Below are 17,502 nucleotides of genomic sequence, written 5' to 3' on the forward strand. Positions count from 1 at the left end.
CTTTGTCCGCTCAAGTGAAGAGCCCATTAGCAAATATTTGTTCCCTTATGTTAATCCCTTAACCTTTGCTTTGTTAAGATAAATAGATTGAGCTCCTGGAGTCTGTCATTATAAGGCATGTTTTCTAATCCTTAAATCATTCTTGTGGCTCTTTTCTGAGCCCTCTGCAATTTATCAGCATCTGTCCCAAATTGTGGACACCAGAACTGGACACAATATTCCAGTAGTGGTCACACCAGTACCCAGTACAGAGATACAGAACCTCTCTATTTCCACCTGAGATTCTGCTATGTATGGATCCAAAGATCATATTTGCCCTTTTGGCCACAGTGTCCCACTGGGAGCTTATGGTCAGCTGATTATTCACCATAACCCTAAGTCTTTTTCAGGATCAGCCTATATTTTTTGTTCCTAGAGGTATAACTTTACATTTGGACATACTAAAATGCATGTTATTTGCTTGTGCTCAGGTAACTAAGCAATCCAGATGGCTCTGTATGAGTGACGTGTCCTCTTCATTATTTACCACTTTCCCAATCTTTCCGTCATCTGCAGATTTTATCAGTGATGATTGTATATTTGCTTCCAAGACACTGATCAAAATGTTAAATAGCGTAGGTCATGGGCAGTGGGTATTTTAGGCAAGGGGAGGCTTTGCCTCCCCAAACAGCCTACCGTGGCCCTGCCCCCAGACCAGCATGCCTCTTGGCTCCAGCAGGAACTCAGAGCCACCTGGGACGGCTGGTGCTCGGCCATGCTGCCTGCCGGGCGCTGGCTGCCTGAGCACCGGGCTGACTAGAGCCCTGAGGCTCTGGGAGCGGCAACTGCGCTGCCTGGCCACTTGGAGGTGGGGGCGCGGTGACCGTGCGGCCCAGCCGCCCGGATCTCTGAGGCTGGGGGCGCGGTGGCTGCGCTGCCCAGGGGCTGTGGGAGCTGAGGCTGCGGCGAACTGGGGCCTCACCCCTCCGCGCCCATCCGTCCGGCACTCGGGGCCATGGTGGGGAAGCTTTAGGCTCCTATGGGGGACGGGAAGGCAGAAGGGGAGGGGAGGGGCCTCAGGCACAAAGGGAGGGGCCCAGGGTTAGCTCCAAGAACTGATCCCTGCAGGACCCTACTAGAAAGACACCCGCTCGATAATGATTCCTTATTTACAATTACATTTTGAGCCAGTTACTAAGGGGGCAGAGTCCTAGGTGGGACATTTTTCTGACAGCTTAACCTGTATTTTCCAAGCCTAGAGCGTGGCTGGCAATGTATGGATCAGACTGAACAGGTTCCAACCCTCACTGAGAATCTTACCTTCTACACAGGGGATGTCTGCTTTCTACAAAATCAACACGGAAAGAAGAAAACTCCCAAAGAAGCTCCTCCTTAGCACTCAGGTGCATGAACACAAATCCTCTCTTAGTCCTGAAGGGGAGACGGTGAGAAGAAGACTTGCTGCAACAGTGCTACCGGGGTCTCCAAAGTTCCCACTGCCCTGCACCCCTATCCTGCCTGGCTGATGTCAAGGGAGCTCTGTGAGTCACAGCCTCCTCACCACCTTTGCCCAATAGGCTGAGTTCCTGCCAAAGGCCCTTGTGAAGTCACTGCCACACCCACCTCTCCTTTGCAGGGCTGATGTCTGCCCCTGGACAGCCCGCTTGGATATCTGAGCTGCTCCCCTGATCGCCCCCTTGCTCACTATTGATTCTGGGGAGCAAGGAGGCTTCCCAGTAAAACAGCAGAGTCTGTTACTCACCCCCGAGTTTTTCATAGATTCATAGATTGTGAGGCCATTAGATCTCCTAATCAGGCCTCTATTTCACAGGCCATGAAATTTCACACCCTTACCCCCATATTAAGCCCAATAGCTTGTGTTTCACTAAAACACACCTTCCAAAAAGGCAGCCAAGTGTGATGTGAGACCATCAGGAAACAGAAAATTCACCTCTTTCTTCTGTAATTTGTTCCAGTAATTAATCACCCTCACTGTTAAAATGTATGCCTTACTTCTCATTTGAATTTCTCTGGCTTCAGCTGGTAGCCATTGGTTCTTGTTGTGCCTTTCTTAGCTAGAATAAAAAGCACTTTGGTACTCACTATCTTCTCTCCATGAAGGTATTTATAGGCCATAATCAAGTCACCTCTCAATCTTCTTCTACAGCTAGCCATCTTGAGATCTACTTGCCTCGAGACAGGCGGTTCAGGGGTTTCAGTGTGGACAACAGGGAGTTTGGGCACACTTGGACATGCGTAGCGGCTGTATTGCAAACTTGCCCTAAGAGGCAGAAAACCTTATATCCAATTTCTCATATAGAGCACATGACTAGTAGCAGGTATATGACCTACACCTACAGCTCTAAGTTTTGAAAGACTGCAAGACGTGGACTAGGACCTGTGTGTGCACCCCAGGGCCACTGCCCTGTTAAACTAGGATTCAAGGAAGTGATACGATGAACACATGTAGTGAAGTTTAGTTGCACAAGCCAAATGAATTCTGCTCCTGGAAGCTGCCAGCTCCTCTGACAAAATTCCTGGAATTTCTGAATTTCATAAGAAAAATGGAGGAATTAGCAGTATTCCAGGTGCTGCACCAAGTATCGCAAAGAGTGAAAGGCAGCCCCCAAGTCCACAGGTTGGCACGGCAATGGAGAACACCCCTGCTACTTTTGCAGCACAGGCTTCTTACAGACTTGGATCCAACTATCTGAAGGACCTTCTTCCTGCTTATTATCCTTCCCAGCATCTGCACTCCTGCTCAAGCCAGCTCTTAATGGTACAACCAGCTTGCTTTAAGTCAGTGGGTAACTGGGTATTTGCATATTAGCCATTAATCTCTGTTTTAATAAAAATATTGAAGACTATTCCACAGGTTCTATAGTACTAAGGAATTGCCAGCATTGTAGCTATATTTTGACTGATTTTATTTTTATCCCATATTGTTTTCTAAACTGTTCAATAGGGGCCCCCAAGCACTTTAACCTAAGAGGATTTTTTTTTAACAACATTCTTGGAAAGACTTGTATTCAAAATAAATTAAAAAAAAGTAATGTATTTTTTACATAATTCATTTTTTCAGTTATAGTACTTGTATATTGCTAGTCATGATAATTACCATGTCTAGATACTATAGACAGATAATAAACTTTTTAAGTACTCATAAAAGTATAGCAAATACTTCCACAAAATTGCACTTTTTGCATACATATCTGTCTGCATGGAAACTATATTATAATCTTATTGGGGTATGAGCCATGTCTATTTACATAAGTAAAGCAATGAGTACCCTGTTGGTATTCAGTAAATAACAGCAGTATGCTACTATGAACAATTTTTAAACTTCCACATAGAACAGAACCAAAACAGAAGAACAACATGTTCAATTCAGGAAAAAAGGTTTTTTTAATAAATAAAATATAATCAGAAATGTGGTTTTGGTAAGAGGAAAAAAATATGTATCAAACAGTTTTAATAAAAGATTACAAATTATTGAACAAACCATCCACAATCCAATAAAACTTTCAGGAAACGAAACAATTACAGTACTCACCAAATCCATGTTTGCTTTATAAATATATATACATATATGCAAAGAAATATAAGAGGAAAAATTTGCTTTTCATTACAGAAATGAATAGCTCAGTCTCTATGTAGTCAAAGCATATATAATTGGTTTAACTCCTGAGGACCTGATTCACCACTTCATTCTGGTAAATTATCTCCTGTGAGAACAAGAGAAACATTATATGCATCTTTGGAGATAATTTCAATGTTATTTAAAGGAAAATTGTTTGTTTCTTATTAAAAACTCTTCTCTTTATATATAATCTTATTAGAGAAGTGACTCAAATAATTTGAAGTTTATGATTAAGGCTATGTTTTAGGCATGGGTATCTTTAGTAAAAGTCATAGGCAGGTCATGGACAGTAAACAAAAATTCATGGCCTGTGACCTGTCCATGACTTGTACTATATACCCCGGACTAAATATTGGGAGTGTGTGGCCCGTCGGTGCTGTGGGGGGCATCCCGGGGGCCACCATTAGTGCTGGGGTGGGAGGCAGCAGCGTGCGGCACGGGACCCCCCGCAGATGCTGGGGTGGATTGGCAGGGCTGGCAGGCTCCCTACCTGGCTCCGTGCCTCCTTGGAAGTGGCGACATTCCCCTCCCCCAGCTCCTAGGCAGAGGCGTGGCCAGGCAGCTCTGCGTGCTGCCTCCTCCCCGAGTGCCGACTCCACAGCTCCATTGGCCAGGAACTGCAGCCAATGGGAGCTGCAGGGGTGGTGTCTGCAGGCAGAGGCAGTGCACAGAGCTGCCTGGCCACACCTCCGCCTAGGAGCTGAGGGATGTCACCACTTCTGGGGAGTCCCCCTGAGGAAAGCACCACCCAGAGCCCTCACCCCCTCCTGTGCACCAACCCCCAGCCCTGAGCCCCCTCCCACATCCGAACTCCTGCTGCTGCTGCTGGGGTAGGGGGCGCGGTGGCCCAAGACTGCTGGTGAAGCTGCAAATGTCATGGAGGTCCTGCAAAGTCATGGAATCTGTGACTTCCGTGACCTCCACGACAAACTCGCAGCCTTACTTATGATAATGTTCATATGCCACAAATAAACATATTGCTAAACTGTTATCACTTTAATTTTCATTAAAGTTAAGCTTCCTAATTTTGCTGCTATTTCAACACATTTTAAGACAATTTGCTTGTTATAGTGGACACTTCTTAAGACTCTCAAAAACTAGAAGTAAACTTGATGTCAAGATTAAGGAAAGTAACTCAAAGTTATTAAATCGTATATACAAAAAAAGCATAGGAAATTGAGTCCTGCTAAATGTATATAATGTACAGAGAGTTAACGTTGTGAAAAGCCAGTATTTGTAAATGCACTGAAGTGCACAGCCTTCTCAAACCAATTGCAAAGAAGATCCCTTATATACTTTTGACAGGTAACATTAAATCTGACCCTTCCAAAAAGAAGAGATGGGGGAGGGCAGGAGGAAGAGTATACATTGAGTAAAGCTATACTGCAAGTTATTTCTTTTTATTATTGCTTTTGTTTCTCTCCCAAGTCAGTGGCTGAAGCACCCTTCTTAAACAAACAATAGGTATCATTTGGCATTGTAAGTTTATACACAACACATCTTTTGGACTTAGTTCAACAAGTGACTATCAAGTATCTAGTGAAAATGTTTTCTCACACGCATTTTACCCTATTTTTTTCATTTGAGGACCCTAATATGCCAGTTTGTCCTGATTGTATGATTATGTATTTTTTGTTTTTCTGAGGCAGATCACAGGTGATATGGGTCAGTAGAAGCAAGCAAAGTGTTAACATAATAAACCTGTGTGTCCTGTAGTCATTATTTTATGTTACTTGACATCTTACTGTTGCTGGCAAAGGACTTGGCTTAAAGGTGATAATTTACTGGAGATGGTCACTTCTTGTACTTCATGGTTAGAAAACAGTCTTATATTCTAATAATGGGGATATGATAGTGACGGTCATCCTCAGTCAGAAGAGAGACTTCCTGCCAGTCCCTGTGATACTCCTCTGGATAGTTTACTTTAAACTCTTCAGTGTTAAACTTATACAGTCTGTAAACTCTTATCTTTACTTCAAGTAAATATCCAAGAAGAAACATTTCAACCTAAGGGGGGAAAAAGATGTAAACATTTGTTTATAGATTTATAAGAAGGAAACTAGGGGGAAAAACATCCCACATTTTAATCATGCTCTGATGTTTAGTGTAAGTCATTTAACTAGTTTACTTGTGTAATAAGAAAAGTGAACTAGGAATTACAACAGCAGGAATTTCCCACAACCAAAGATGATAAGCAGCCAAAGGAGATCTCTGTCAGAAGGGCAAATATACTTTCTAAAGTGGCCTATCTGGAAAGCTTCTATTAAAAAAACCACACACCAAAAACAGGTGCAAAAGGTGAAATAGGTCAAACATGCAGGGTAATTTCATCTAAAAACCATATTATTTTACATATCAGTGATATCACCGCTTTTAGTAATTTGTATAAAGATTTGGAGACACTTATTTTGGAGACACTTTAAAATCCCCCCCCACCACTTTTTAATTGCTTTTTCTCTAGGAAAAATTTGCTTTTTTTTCTTCCAAATAAAATAATTCTATCGTGGATGATGTATTAAATAGAGCTGAGCAAATAGCTGATTTTTTGAATCAGTGGCTGAACTGAAAAAAAAATCAGTTTCAAAACAAAACTAAGTTTTTTTGTTTTTTCTCACTGAAAAGAAAAAGAAAAAGTATTTTGGGTCAAACTGTTTAGAAAATTTTGATTAGAAATGATTTGTTGTTCAGAAAATGTCAAAACAGTTCATTTAAAAAATATCAAAACAAAATGATTTGATATTTCCAAACTTTGTCTTCCAGTTTCTTTCTGGTTGAAACTATTCGCCAAATCCTACCTGAATTTGCAAACAGTTTAGGTGTGCTAAAAACAATGCATTTTTCATGCAGTCCTAGTATTAAAGTATACTAAGAACATCAAGTCAATGAATAAGAACTCAAAAATATTCCCAATCCCTAATCCTTCAGAAAACACAGACTGCTAGAACTCATTTTTTATTCACACCATTACCTGCTCCAGACCACCCGTGTCCCCTATGGAATTCAGATGATTCATCATGAAACTCAAAGGGTCAGATGATGTATCACGAGCAAAAAGGAGGCTAAAAAGGATGGGTACATGTTTCTGCTCATTCTTCATCTGTTCATAGGCTTCCACAACTTGGTAAAGCATGATGAATTTTATAGCCTCATACAGCTTATATTCCTTGCTTTCATCAGAGAAAAGGATATTGCACATGTTTCCTCTTTCGTCATGGTCTTTAACACCACTTATTTCAGTCCACTACAAAGCATACACAAGAAATTCAAATCAGCCGCTTAACTCATCACTAATAAATGTTTTGTGTGCTATTTTTTAATGGAAACTATTTTTATAAGGATTAAAAAAAGAATAATCACTGGGTATCAATAACCATTATCATAACTAAAGTAAAAATAAGTGGAAGAACTGAATGGCTTTTAGAGATTGGCAATGGAACTCAAAGCCTTTTATGTCTATGTCACCATTTTGAACCCACCCGAGGTTGTTAGTTACAAAAAATAAAGGGACAATACCAGAACTATTAGTTCTGAGGTTCACTCCCTCACTGAGTCTATGAAACTGATTTGATCAAGAGGGTCAAAAGACCAAAACTGATTAATAAAGAACTCTTTAAGCATTTAAAAAGGACATTCTCTTTGGAAACCAGACTGAAAAAACATTCACAGGGACCGGTGGGCATGCCTGAAAATAGATATGCCTAAATTGCCATTATGGAATTGTAGCAAGTTGGGTAAGACAGGCTGTTTGTTGTTTTAAACTCCTCGCCGCCGCCTCTAATGCTTTATTCTAGTTGTATACTTTGCTTTTAAAAGGCTGTTGGTCACTGTATCATTGATCACAGGTTCCCAAAGGGAAGAAACGCAGGTGTCTGAGATGCAGTTGGAACTGCAGGGAAAAAAGGGAGGAGGTGTTGCCTTCTATATCAAAGATGTACATACTTGGACTGAGGTTGACATAGAGATAAGAGAAGGACTTGTGGAAAGTCTCTGGGTAAGGATAAAAGGGGTAAAAAACAAGCTTGATGTCATGATGGGGGTCTACTATAGGCCAACATCTGTTGGGGAAACAACACAACAGAGAACAGATTACCCAGCAAGTTCTTGGAATGCATTGGAGACAATTTTTTTTATTTCAGAAGATGGATAACGCTACTATGGGAGAGGCTGTTTTAGATTTGGTTTGGACAAATATGAAAGAACAGTTGAAAATTTGAAAGTGGGAGGCAGCCTGGGTGAAAGTGATCATGAAATGACAGAGTTCATGAATCTAAGGAATGGTCGGAGGGAAAACGGCACAATAAAGACAATGGATTTCAAGAAGGCAGACTTTAGTAAACTCAGGCAATTGGTAGCTAAGATCCCATGGGAAGCAAGTCTCTTAGGCCATGTCTACACTACCCGCCGGATCGGCAGGTAGTGATCGATGTATTGGGGATCAATTTATCATGTCTAGTGTAGACGTGGTAAATTGATCCCCGATCGCTCTGCCGTCGACTCCGGAACTCCACTACGGCAAGAGGCAGAAGCAGAGTTGACGGGGGAGTGGCGGCAGTCAATCCCACGCCATGAGGACGCGAAGTAAGTGATTCTAAGTCAATCTAAGATATGTTGACTTCAGCTACGCTATTCTTGTAGCTGAAGTTGCTTATCTTAGATCGATCCCTCGGCCCCCTACAGTGTAGACCAGGCCTGAGAAAAACAGTTCAAAAGACCTGGCAGTTTTTCAAAAGGTACCTTTTTAAGGTCTCAAGAGCAAACTATCCCACTGCGTAGGAAAGATAGGAAGTATAGGAAGAGACCATCCTTGCTTAACCAGGAAACCTTCAATGATCTGACTCAAAAAAGAGTCCTACAAAAAGTAGAAACTAGGTCAAATTACAAAGGACAAATATAAACAAACAACACAAGTATGTAGGGACAAAGTTAATCTCGCAAAATGAGATTAAACTAGCTAAAGATATAAAGGGTAACAAGAAAACATTCTACAAATACATTAGAAGCAAGATGAAAACCAAGGACAGGATAATCCCATTACTAAATGAGGAGGGAAAGACAATAACAGAAAATGTGGAAATGGCAGGAGCGTTGTAAGCAAGACACAAGAAGTAATTCTTCTGCTCCACTCCCTGCTGATAAGGCCTCAGCTGGAATATTGTGTCCAATTCTGGGCACCACATTTCAGGAAAGATGTGGACAAATTGGAGACAGTACAGAGGAGAACAACAAAAATGATTAAAAAAGTCTAGAAAACATGGTCTATGAGGAAAAATTGAAAAAATTGGGTTTGTTTAGTCCGGAGAAGAGAAGGCTGAAGGGAGACATGATACCAGTTTTCAAGTACATAAAAGGTTATTAGGAGGATGAAAAAATTATTCTCCTTAACCTCGGTGGATATGACAAAAAGCAATGGGCTTAAATGGCAGCAAGGGCAGTTTAGGTTGGACATTAAGAAAAAATTCCTGTCAGGGTGGTTAAGCCCTGGAACAAATTGCCTAGGGAGATTGTGGAATCTCCATCATTGGAGGTTTTTAAGAACAGGTTAGACAAACACCTGTCAGGAATGGTCTCGCTATTAGGTAGTCCTGCCTTGAGTGCAGGGACCTGGACTAGATGGTCTGCTGAGGTACCTTCCTCCAACACTTCTATGATAAGTGCTTGGCATACATGAAGTAGTGTGATAAGGACCCAAAATCACAAACTTCTGCCCCAAGACAGAGAAAGGCAAAGAGACCGAAAAGCCCTGACGTGGATGCTCTCAGAGATCTGAATGGGGGCAGAGGTGTAGTCATCCCTGTGACAAATGACAACAGCGTCTCAAAAGAGATAAGATCATTTGCTGGTAAACCAAAACAAAAAGATATACAGTAAATGAAAATAAATGAACATGTAAAGACCAAAATAGTGATGACCAATAGCTACAGGGACATACTTATGCCCATACATAAATCCAGTAAATACCAGTAACATCTGACAGATTGCAACAGGAGCAATGTTTTGAATGGAAAGCCGATACTTCTGTGACAGTAAATGATTTCCCTTTTCAGTCTCATTCCTCCCTTCTAACATTTTTTTTCCATTTCCTAAATAGTCACCTGTGTCTTTAACGTTTCAATACATTTACGTAATTTTCCAAATACGTTGGCGCCTGTGTATCTTTCTGGTCCAAAACTATATTGCTGAATCCAGTTGCAGCCTTGTGAATACAGAAGCTTTTCAGGGAGCTGTAAAAATATAATAGGGGAGAGATCACTACTGTAACAACAAGCAGAATATACTATTGTAAATAATTTAGGTATAGAGAAGATATGTTTTAAATGACAAACCACATCTGAATAAGATTAAAACCCTGAGCCTACAACTTTAAAAAAAGAGGAGGTTACTTGCCTTCTGATAACTGGAGATTCTATGAAATGTATCGATCAGTAGTGCACTTCAGGTGCTCATGAACTCCACCCACCCAGAACCAAAGAATTCTTCCTAGCGGTGTCTACTTGTCCGTGTATGTGCCCACGTGCTCCTTATGCCCCTTACCAAGGGTATAAAATGGGCTGCTGGACCATCCCCTTCTCAGGTCCTTCACCACCACAAGGTTCCACAATGGGATTCGAGGCAGTGGGAATAGAGGGTAAGTGGTGCATGACACATAAGAGCATTTCAAAGAACTCCAGTTACTACAAGGTGAGTAATCTTTCCTTCTTTGAGTACTTATCATTTTGTATGGTGCACCTCAGATGGTTTACAACCAGAGTCCCTCCCAAGGAGGTGGATGCCCGCAGCCTTGCATCATTACAGAATGCAGAACTGACCTAGCCCGGGAGGCATCCAAGTCAGATGCTTGGACCAGAGCATGGTGCCTCACAGAGGTGCGTACCAAGCCCCAGGCTGCTGCTCTTTAGATGTCAATGATCCCTGAGTGAGGCTACCCAAGATGCCTGGATTCTCATCTAACGTGTTCTTACACCACCCCCAAGAGGGATCTCATTCAGCTTGTAGCAGAGTACCGTGCAGCTTAAGATCCACTTTGGCAGCCTCCGGTGGAAATGGCCTCTCCCATCATCCTCTGCAAATGAGACAAAGAGTCTAGGTGACTTCTAGAACTGCTTTGTCCTCTACAGGTAAAAGCGATAGCTCTATGCGCATCCCAGGAGCGACACTTCGCCTCTTCCCTTGTGGCATGCGGCTTGGGGGAGAACATAGGTGACTGGATGCTTTGGTTGATGTGAAAGTCAAACCTCACATGTAGTCTCATGGACACCTTGTCCTTGTGTTATACTGCATGGGGCATCTGCCATGAGCACCACTAGTGTCCCTTCCTGACTGACATGATAGTGATCAGAAACTCTACCTTCATGGAAAGGAGCTGCAGGGAGCACAATGCCAGTGGCTCAAACGGCAACCCCCTCAGACGGAATAAGATCAAGTTTAAGTCCCAGGCTGCCACAGGCTTCATCACTGGAGGGAAGTCCCTAACTGAAACCTGCAGGAACTGGGATGTAAACGGGTGTGAGAGAATAGTGTAGCTAACCACTGTCAGGTGGAATGCACTGATGGCTGCCAGGTGGACCCTCAGAAAGCTGAGGGACAGCCCTGAGGATTTAGAAGGTAACAGGTAGTCCAACATGTATGGCACCCCTGAATGCAAGGGGGAGATTCCCGGTTGATCATACTACATCACAAATCTCTTCCATTTTATAGTGTAGCACCTCCTGGTGGAGTTTTCCTACAGCTACTTTGTAAGGTCTGCATGTCAGCCAAACAAACTCTCTTTAGGCTCAACATCCATCCAAATACCACACCCTCAGGTGCAGCATGGATGGGTTGGCGAGTCCTCCTCTCATCCTGCGTCAAGAGATCTCACACCATGGGATGTAGAGAGGACCCCAAGCAGAAGTGCAACAGAGTATAGGCTACAAGAACTGACAAGGCCACTCCAGTGCCATAAGAATGACTTGCACCTTGTTCTGCGTGATCTTTCTTAAGTACCCGTGGTCACAGAGGGATCAGGGGAAACACATACCTTAGAGCCTCCAAGCATCACATGAGGAAAATGTCACCCAGAGAGCCTGAGCTGCAACCCCTCTGTGGAGGGGAACTCCCTGCACTTCTTGTTCTGATCTGACACAAACAAGTCTGTGATTAGGTGAACCCATTCTGGAAACACCACCTGCAGAGTCAGGCCATGAAACTCCCACTCATTCTCACTGCACAAGTGTCTGCTAAAGGAGTCAGCCAGGATGTTCTGAAATCCTGGCAGATGGACTGCTCAGGGCAATGTTCAGAGGTATGCACCCATTCCAGTCATGGATGGTCTCCACGCAGAGATGTGAGGACTGTACACCTCCTTGCTTGTTGATGTAACAGAGCACTGTTATATTGTCCAACAGCATCTGGACAAATTCGCCCCAAACGCAAGGGGGGAAATGCTGGCAGGTCAGCCAAACCACCCTCACCCTCCAGCACACTGATGTGGAAAATTCACTCCTGAGGGAACCATATCCTTTGGTCCATCTGCCCCTCCATGTGACTTCCTCCGCCTGACAGAGAGGTGTCTGTGGTCATAGTCCTAGCCAACAGCAGGTAACAGAACAGGACATCCAGGCACACACCTTTCTCCTGTCATCACACTGGCCAAAGCAGTCTACAACCCTTCAGGAAACAGAGACTAGCAAGTTGAGACTGTGTGGACACCATCCGTAGCCATGCCTGCAGGAACAAAGTGATTGTCTGGCAAATATGACACTGGGTCCGGCCGTACCCCAACGACCTCTATAGCCTGTGTTAATTCCACAGTGAACTTGTCCAAGTTCACTCTGAGACCCAGTCTTTTGAACAGGTCCAGGAGTGTGACCAGACACCTGTGCCTCCTAGCAAGATCACCTCTTGAGGGGCCAATCATCTAAGTGGGGGTACACTAATAGCCCCTACTGGGGATAATGCGCTGTTACCACCAGCAGCCCTGTGGTGAACACCTTCAGGGCCACTGAAAGTCTGAAAGGAAGTACCGAGTACTGGTAGTGCTGCTGCCCAGTGACAAGTCTCAGGAATCTCCTGTGTGGTGGGTAGACATTTATGTGGAAATAGAGATCGAAAGCCATGAACCAATCTCCAAGATCTAGTGAGGGAAAAATTGAAACCAGGGTGATCATCCTGAACTTCAGGCTGCAGATAAACTTGTTCAGCTCCCTGAGGCCCAAAGCAGGTCTCCATTCCCCTATGACCCTATCTTTTTGGGGACGAGCAAATACCTCGAATAGAAACTCTTTCCCTTTGCTGTCAGGGGCATTGATTCTATTGCCCCCTCATTGCATGACGGCCTCCACCTCCTGCTGAAGAACCTGCTTGTGAAAGTTGTCCATGAAAGAGAATGGAGAAGGGGGATTGAGGAGGGACAAAAGTTGGACTGTATATCCCAAGATGACCTCTAGTACCCACTTGTCTGTCGTGTCTCTCTCCAGATTGGTAGGTACTGGGGCAGCCACACTTCAAAAGTTGAAGAAACACGGGAGGAGCTTAAATCCATTGGTCTGGTTGGTGCCTGGTTCTCAAGAGTCCCAGTAAAATGCTCATTTGTGACTCTGATGGATATGAAGGATGATTGCTCCTGGGCACTCCTCCTCTGCTTCCTCTAGCACAGTTCATACTGCCACTGGTGACACAACACTGGCTTGGGTGGACCTCTGCCTGAACTGTGGCTTGATGGACTTGCGCTTCATCACAGATGTGTAATTGCCAACTAAACTGAGCATGGCTCAGGAGTCCTTTAGCGAATGGTGGAATTCATCCATCCTCATGCTAAACTCTTTGTTACACTCGAATGGAAGGTCCTCCATCATTAATTGCATGTCCTTTTGGATCCCTGATGAAGAGAGAACTAATGTCTCATTGCCACTGCCATAGACACAGACCATGCCACAGTGTCTGCCACATTTAGGGCTGTCAGGAGGGTGGATCTGGACACTAGCTTTCCCTCACTGATTAGGGCCTGAAACTGCTTCCTATTGTCCTGAGGTATCATCTTGATGAATTTGATGAGCCTATTGTAGATGTTGAAGTCATACTTGGCCATCAGCACCTGGCAGTTCAAAATCCGAAACTGTAGAGAAGGCGAAGAGTACTCTTCCCTCCCAAAATTCTCTTAGCCGCCTTTTCGTGAGGCATAGATCTGGCAGCTGTTGCCTACTGCACTCTGTTGCTATTGTCACCATTAGCAAGCTGGGGGTCAGGTGGGAAAAAAGGATATTCTGACCCCTTTGTGGGCATGAAATCTTCCTCCTGTGCTCACCTGGACACCACAGGAATGGTGGCCGGCATCTGCCAAAGTGTCTTAGTTGGCTTGAGGATGGCCTTGTTAATTGGCAGCTCCACCCTGCTTGGGCTCAAGCTGTGCAGAATGTCCAGCAGTCTATGCAGACTCCCCAGGACCTCTTCCAGGGGGATGTGCAGGGCCTCCACAGCTTCTTAAGCAAGCCCTGGAAGACCTTAGGGGCAACCAGGCACTGTGGAGAAGCTGGTATCACTGCTTCCTCTGGAAATAATATGGATAAGCTCACCGATGCACTCTCCTCCTGCCCAGGCTGGTCCTCATCTTCTGAGGCTGTCACTGTTCCAGGGAGCCTGTGGAGATTCTTCCTCCCACAGAAGAGATTTATCTCCCTGGGCTCCCAAGTCCCTCAGTGTGGGTACAAAACGCAATGGGTAGGGGGATCTTCCGGGCCCCACTACTGCCACTGTAGAGCCTCATACCCCATCATAGCATCCCCAAGATGATGGGTGCCAATACAAATAGGGTGAATATTCCCTGGATGGGAGTACTGTGACACTCAGAGATTCCTGATGCCCTATCTGGGCTTAACCCTCACAAAAGTCACCTTGGGGAGTAGTATGGAGACAGGCCTCCTGTTCCTGGTACCTCCAGAGTCAAAGGATTTTGAGTCTGAGTCCAATGGGGATCTCTCAGTACCAGGAGGTGGTGATGCCGTCTCTATTAGTGAACAGTACTGGCGAAAGTCTGGCTTGACCCCAGCTCAGCAATGGGATACAGGCTGGTATCGATTGGCATGTTGGTATAACTGGGTGCAGGTATCTGGACAGCAACAGTGACTCTGGTTCCTAGCGGATCAGAAAGTCATCCAGTGCCAAACAGTGAGCTGAAGCTGAGAGGCCCACCTCCTTCTCCACCATCAGGGCGGTTGGTGCCATGGTCAAGGGAGCCGAGGATGCCAGTCTGGATGTGGACGCTGGAGGTGCCAAAGTGCAGGTCCCAAACAGGATCTTGCCCTTAGTCGATGCCCTAGGCTGATCCTTCACAGTGCCAAATGCTGCTAAGCGAGAGCACGAGGCTTCCCCCACCTTGGAGAGGGAAGAGGACTTCTGTCTCTTTTTAGAGGAGTTGGACAAGCAACTTCCCCTCATTTTTATGAGAGTATTTGTGTCTCCTTTCCTCTGCTTTAATCCCAGGTCTTCTCACCCAAGTCTTTTGGAGCCGACGGGGGATTGTGAGGAGAGGCCTGCAACCAGCTAAAGCCACACTCCTACCTTCCTCAGGCCAACATATAGGGGTCAGAATCTGGAGCTGCCCTCATAGACCTATCCATGAGAAACATCATAAGGCAGATCTCCCTTGACTGCCTCATCCTCCGTAGAAATGACCTACAAGTACTGCATTTGGTAGGGATAAGGGCTTCCCACAGGTGGTACAAAAAGAGTCATTACTGTCATTTACTTGGAAGTCCCCCTGGCAGTCCACAAAGCTCTTGAAACCGGGAGCCTTTGGCATATTCTCCCTGCCCCAGAGTGAAGCTGCGGGGGGGCGGGGGAGAAGGAGAGAGGAGGTGAAGAAGGGAGGATCACTGCCCTACACGAGGGGTGTTCAATGAGGGCACAAAATATAGTAAGCTAAACTATTTACAGGTAAAGGCTGAAAAGACGCAGTGACCTGAGGCTCCATCCCAGACCTCAAGCAGTGAGGAAGAACGGAGAGGGCCGTGGTCTGGCAGCCCCTTCTTCCCCTCGGTGCAGAGCACATGAATGGACTGAACAAACACTGCTAGGAAAAGTCTCTGGACCCAGGCTCATGGAGCGCATATACAACTTGAAGTGCACTACAAAAAAAGAAAAGCACTCAAAAAGAAACCCCCAGTCATCTACCACTGTAGCTAATGGTAAAGCTCTGTTGACTTTCAGCTTCATAAGAGCTTTTATGGCCTTTTCAATAGATAACTAGCCAATAAAGAGCACAATCCCCAGACTGGGATCTCAAAGCACCCCAATACAAATAGTAAATAATAATTCCTGTCCAGTGGCAGGCATAAGTCTTAAAATGGGACCACACAGAGTATTATTATGCCTTATTAGCATGATAGAAATAGCCCTTATACCCATGTCCCCTCAGACATGATACTATAGTATAGTATACTATACTATAGTATACTCACCCATTCCCCTTCATTTATTCTTGTACTCTTAAGAATAAGGAAACACAATGGACTTGATACTTGCTTCCACTTTTGCATAGTGCTTAATCTATCTTGCTCCCCCCTGTACGCTCGACCCACACTTGCAATGGAGTACAGCAGTTTTAGAGATGTTGTTGCTGGATCAAATCCTCCTTCTATAATATAAGGACATGTAAATTTTATTTGCTTCAGCAACTGAAACATACCTTTAAAATGTCTCGCTCCTTCATCCATGATGGAAAATAAATGCCCTGGCTGAATACCTGAAACAGCACAGCTCTTAATGCACAGTAGTTATCTCTTCTGACTTGTCGTATATATTTAATATGGTATCTCCAAAATAGTTCTTTATAAGCCTAAAAAAGGCCAAAACAACAGTGAACAACGTGCATCTTAAATCCTAGAATGAACCAGTGAGAAGTTAGCTTTGAGGCTAATTTCAACATGTTCTTAAGGGTCTATAAAAATTCTGTTTTCAGTGGAGTAATACTACTGACCTCAGTGGAGTTTCTGCTGATGAACACTAGTACAAGGGAAAGCAGAAGACATTTGATTTCACTATAGATGTATACACTTTCTACCAGTTTCAACATGTTTATACATGGTCTGGACATTGTACTTCTCCAATTTCCATAATGATCTTTATGATCATCTGTTTGTGTGTATAATTCAATGCATATTTAAATATTTTTTTCTCTTTCTCGAACTTGAAATTGACATTTACCAGTTTATATGTTGTGAACAGGAGACAGCAAATGCTATGGCCAAAAAGGTTTGATAAAATTTTTGTGGAGTCACTGGTGCTGTCAGTCTAATACTAACAGTCCTAATCTTTGATGAACATCTGTTTCCTAGGCACTCAGAGGTGCTAGGAATTTATTATCAAGGTGACTGAGAAAAAGATCACAACTTTTGTGTGCAGAACTTCATATGACAATGTCAATATTTCAAAAAGAAAATTTGGATCCAGATGTTAGGTTCATACCACATTGTTTTCTCTTCTAAAATTGTGTATCTAGCAATGTACAGCAGATGGAGCCCTTCCATTATAAAAATTATGTCACTGGATTACTAAATTGATTCTCTATCTGAAGATAGCTGGCACAAAATGCTTTAATGCTGAATGATAACCTCAATATTTATTTCACCCTCTGTGATCTCTGGGAAGTGCTTTCTTGTGTCTTTTTAGCCATTACTGATACTATTTATTCATTCACTATTTATTTTCTGAAGATTTTGTTAAGAATTGGTACATGCAGCAATAGCATAACTACTGACAAGCAGTTTGCAGCGGAGCAAACTAATCCACCACATTGCATCTAGTCTATTTTAAAAAGATAGGGAACTGGGATATAATCACAACTCTTCACATCCATGGCAATTACTAGGCTAAATCCCCATGACCCACTGTGATGGCCAAATATGGCT

The 17,502-nt window shown here is 43.8% G+C and overlaps 1 protein-coding gene across 4 annotated transcripts in view; it reads right to left on the bottom strand.

Moving 5' to 3' along the window:
* Positions 1-3,363: 3,363 nt before the first annotated feature.
* Positions 3,364-17,502, bottom strand: part of OTULINL (OTU deubiquitinase with linear linkage specificity like) — a 44,147-nt gene continuing 30,008 nt past the window's right edge. For all 4 annotated transcript variants that reach the window (XM_043508457.1, XM_038393393.2, XM_038393394.2 and 1 more), the window contains 4 exons: positions 16,281-16,430; positions 9,712-9,840; positions 6,588-6,860; positions 3,364-5,626 (listed from right to left, as the gene is read on the bottom strand). In XM_043508457.1, coding sequence (XP_043364392.1) covers positions 5,447-5,626; positions 6,588-6,860; positions 9,712-9,840; positions 16,281-16,430 — 732 coding nt within the window. In that variant the 3' untranslated portion in view covers positions 3,364-5,446. The remainder of the gene's footprint in view (positions 5,627-6,587; positions 6,861-9,711; positions 9,841-16,280; positions 16,431-17,502) is intronic.

This window comes from Dermochelys coriacea, chromosome 2, assembly GCF_009764565.3.
Source record: "Dermochelys coriacea isolate rDerCor1 chromosome 2, rDerCor1.pri.v4, whole genome shotgun sequence".
Taxonomy (NCBI): Eukaryota; Metazoa; Chordata; order Testudines; family Dermochelyidae; genus Dermochelys; species Dermochelys coriacea.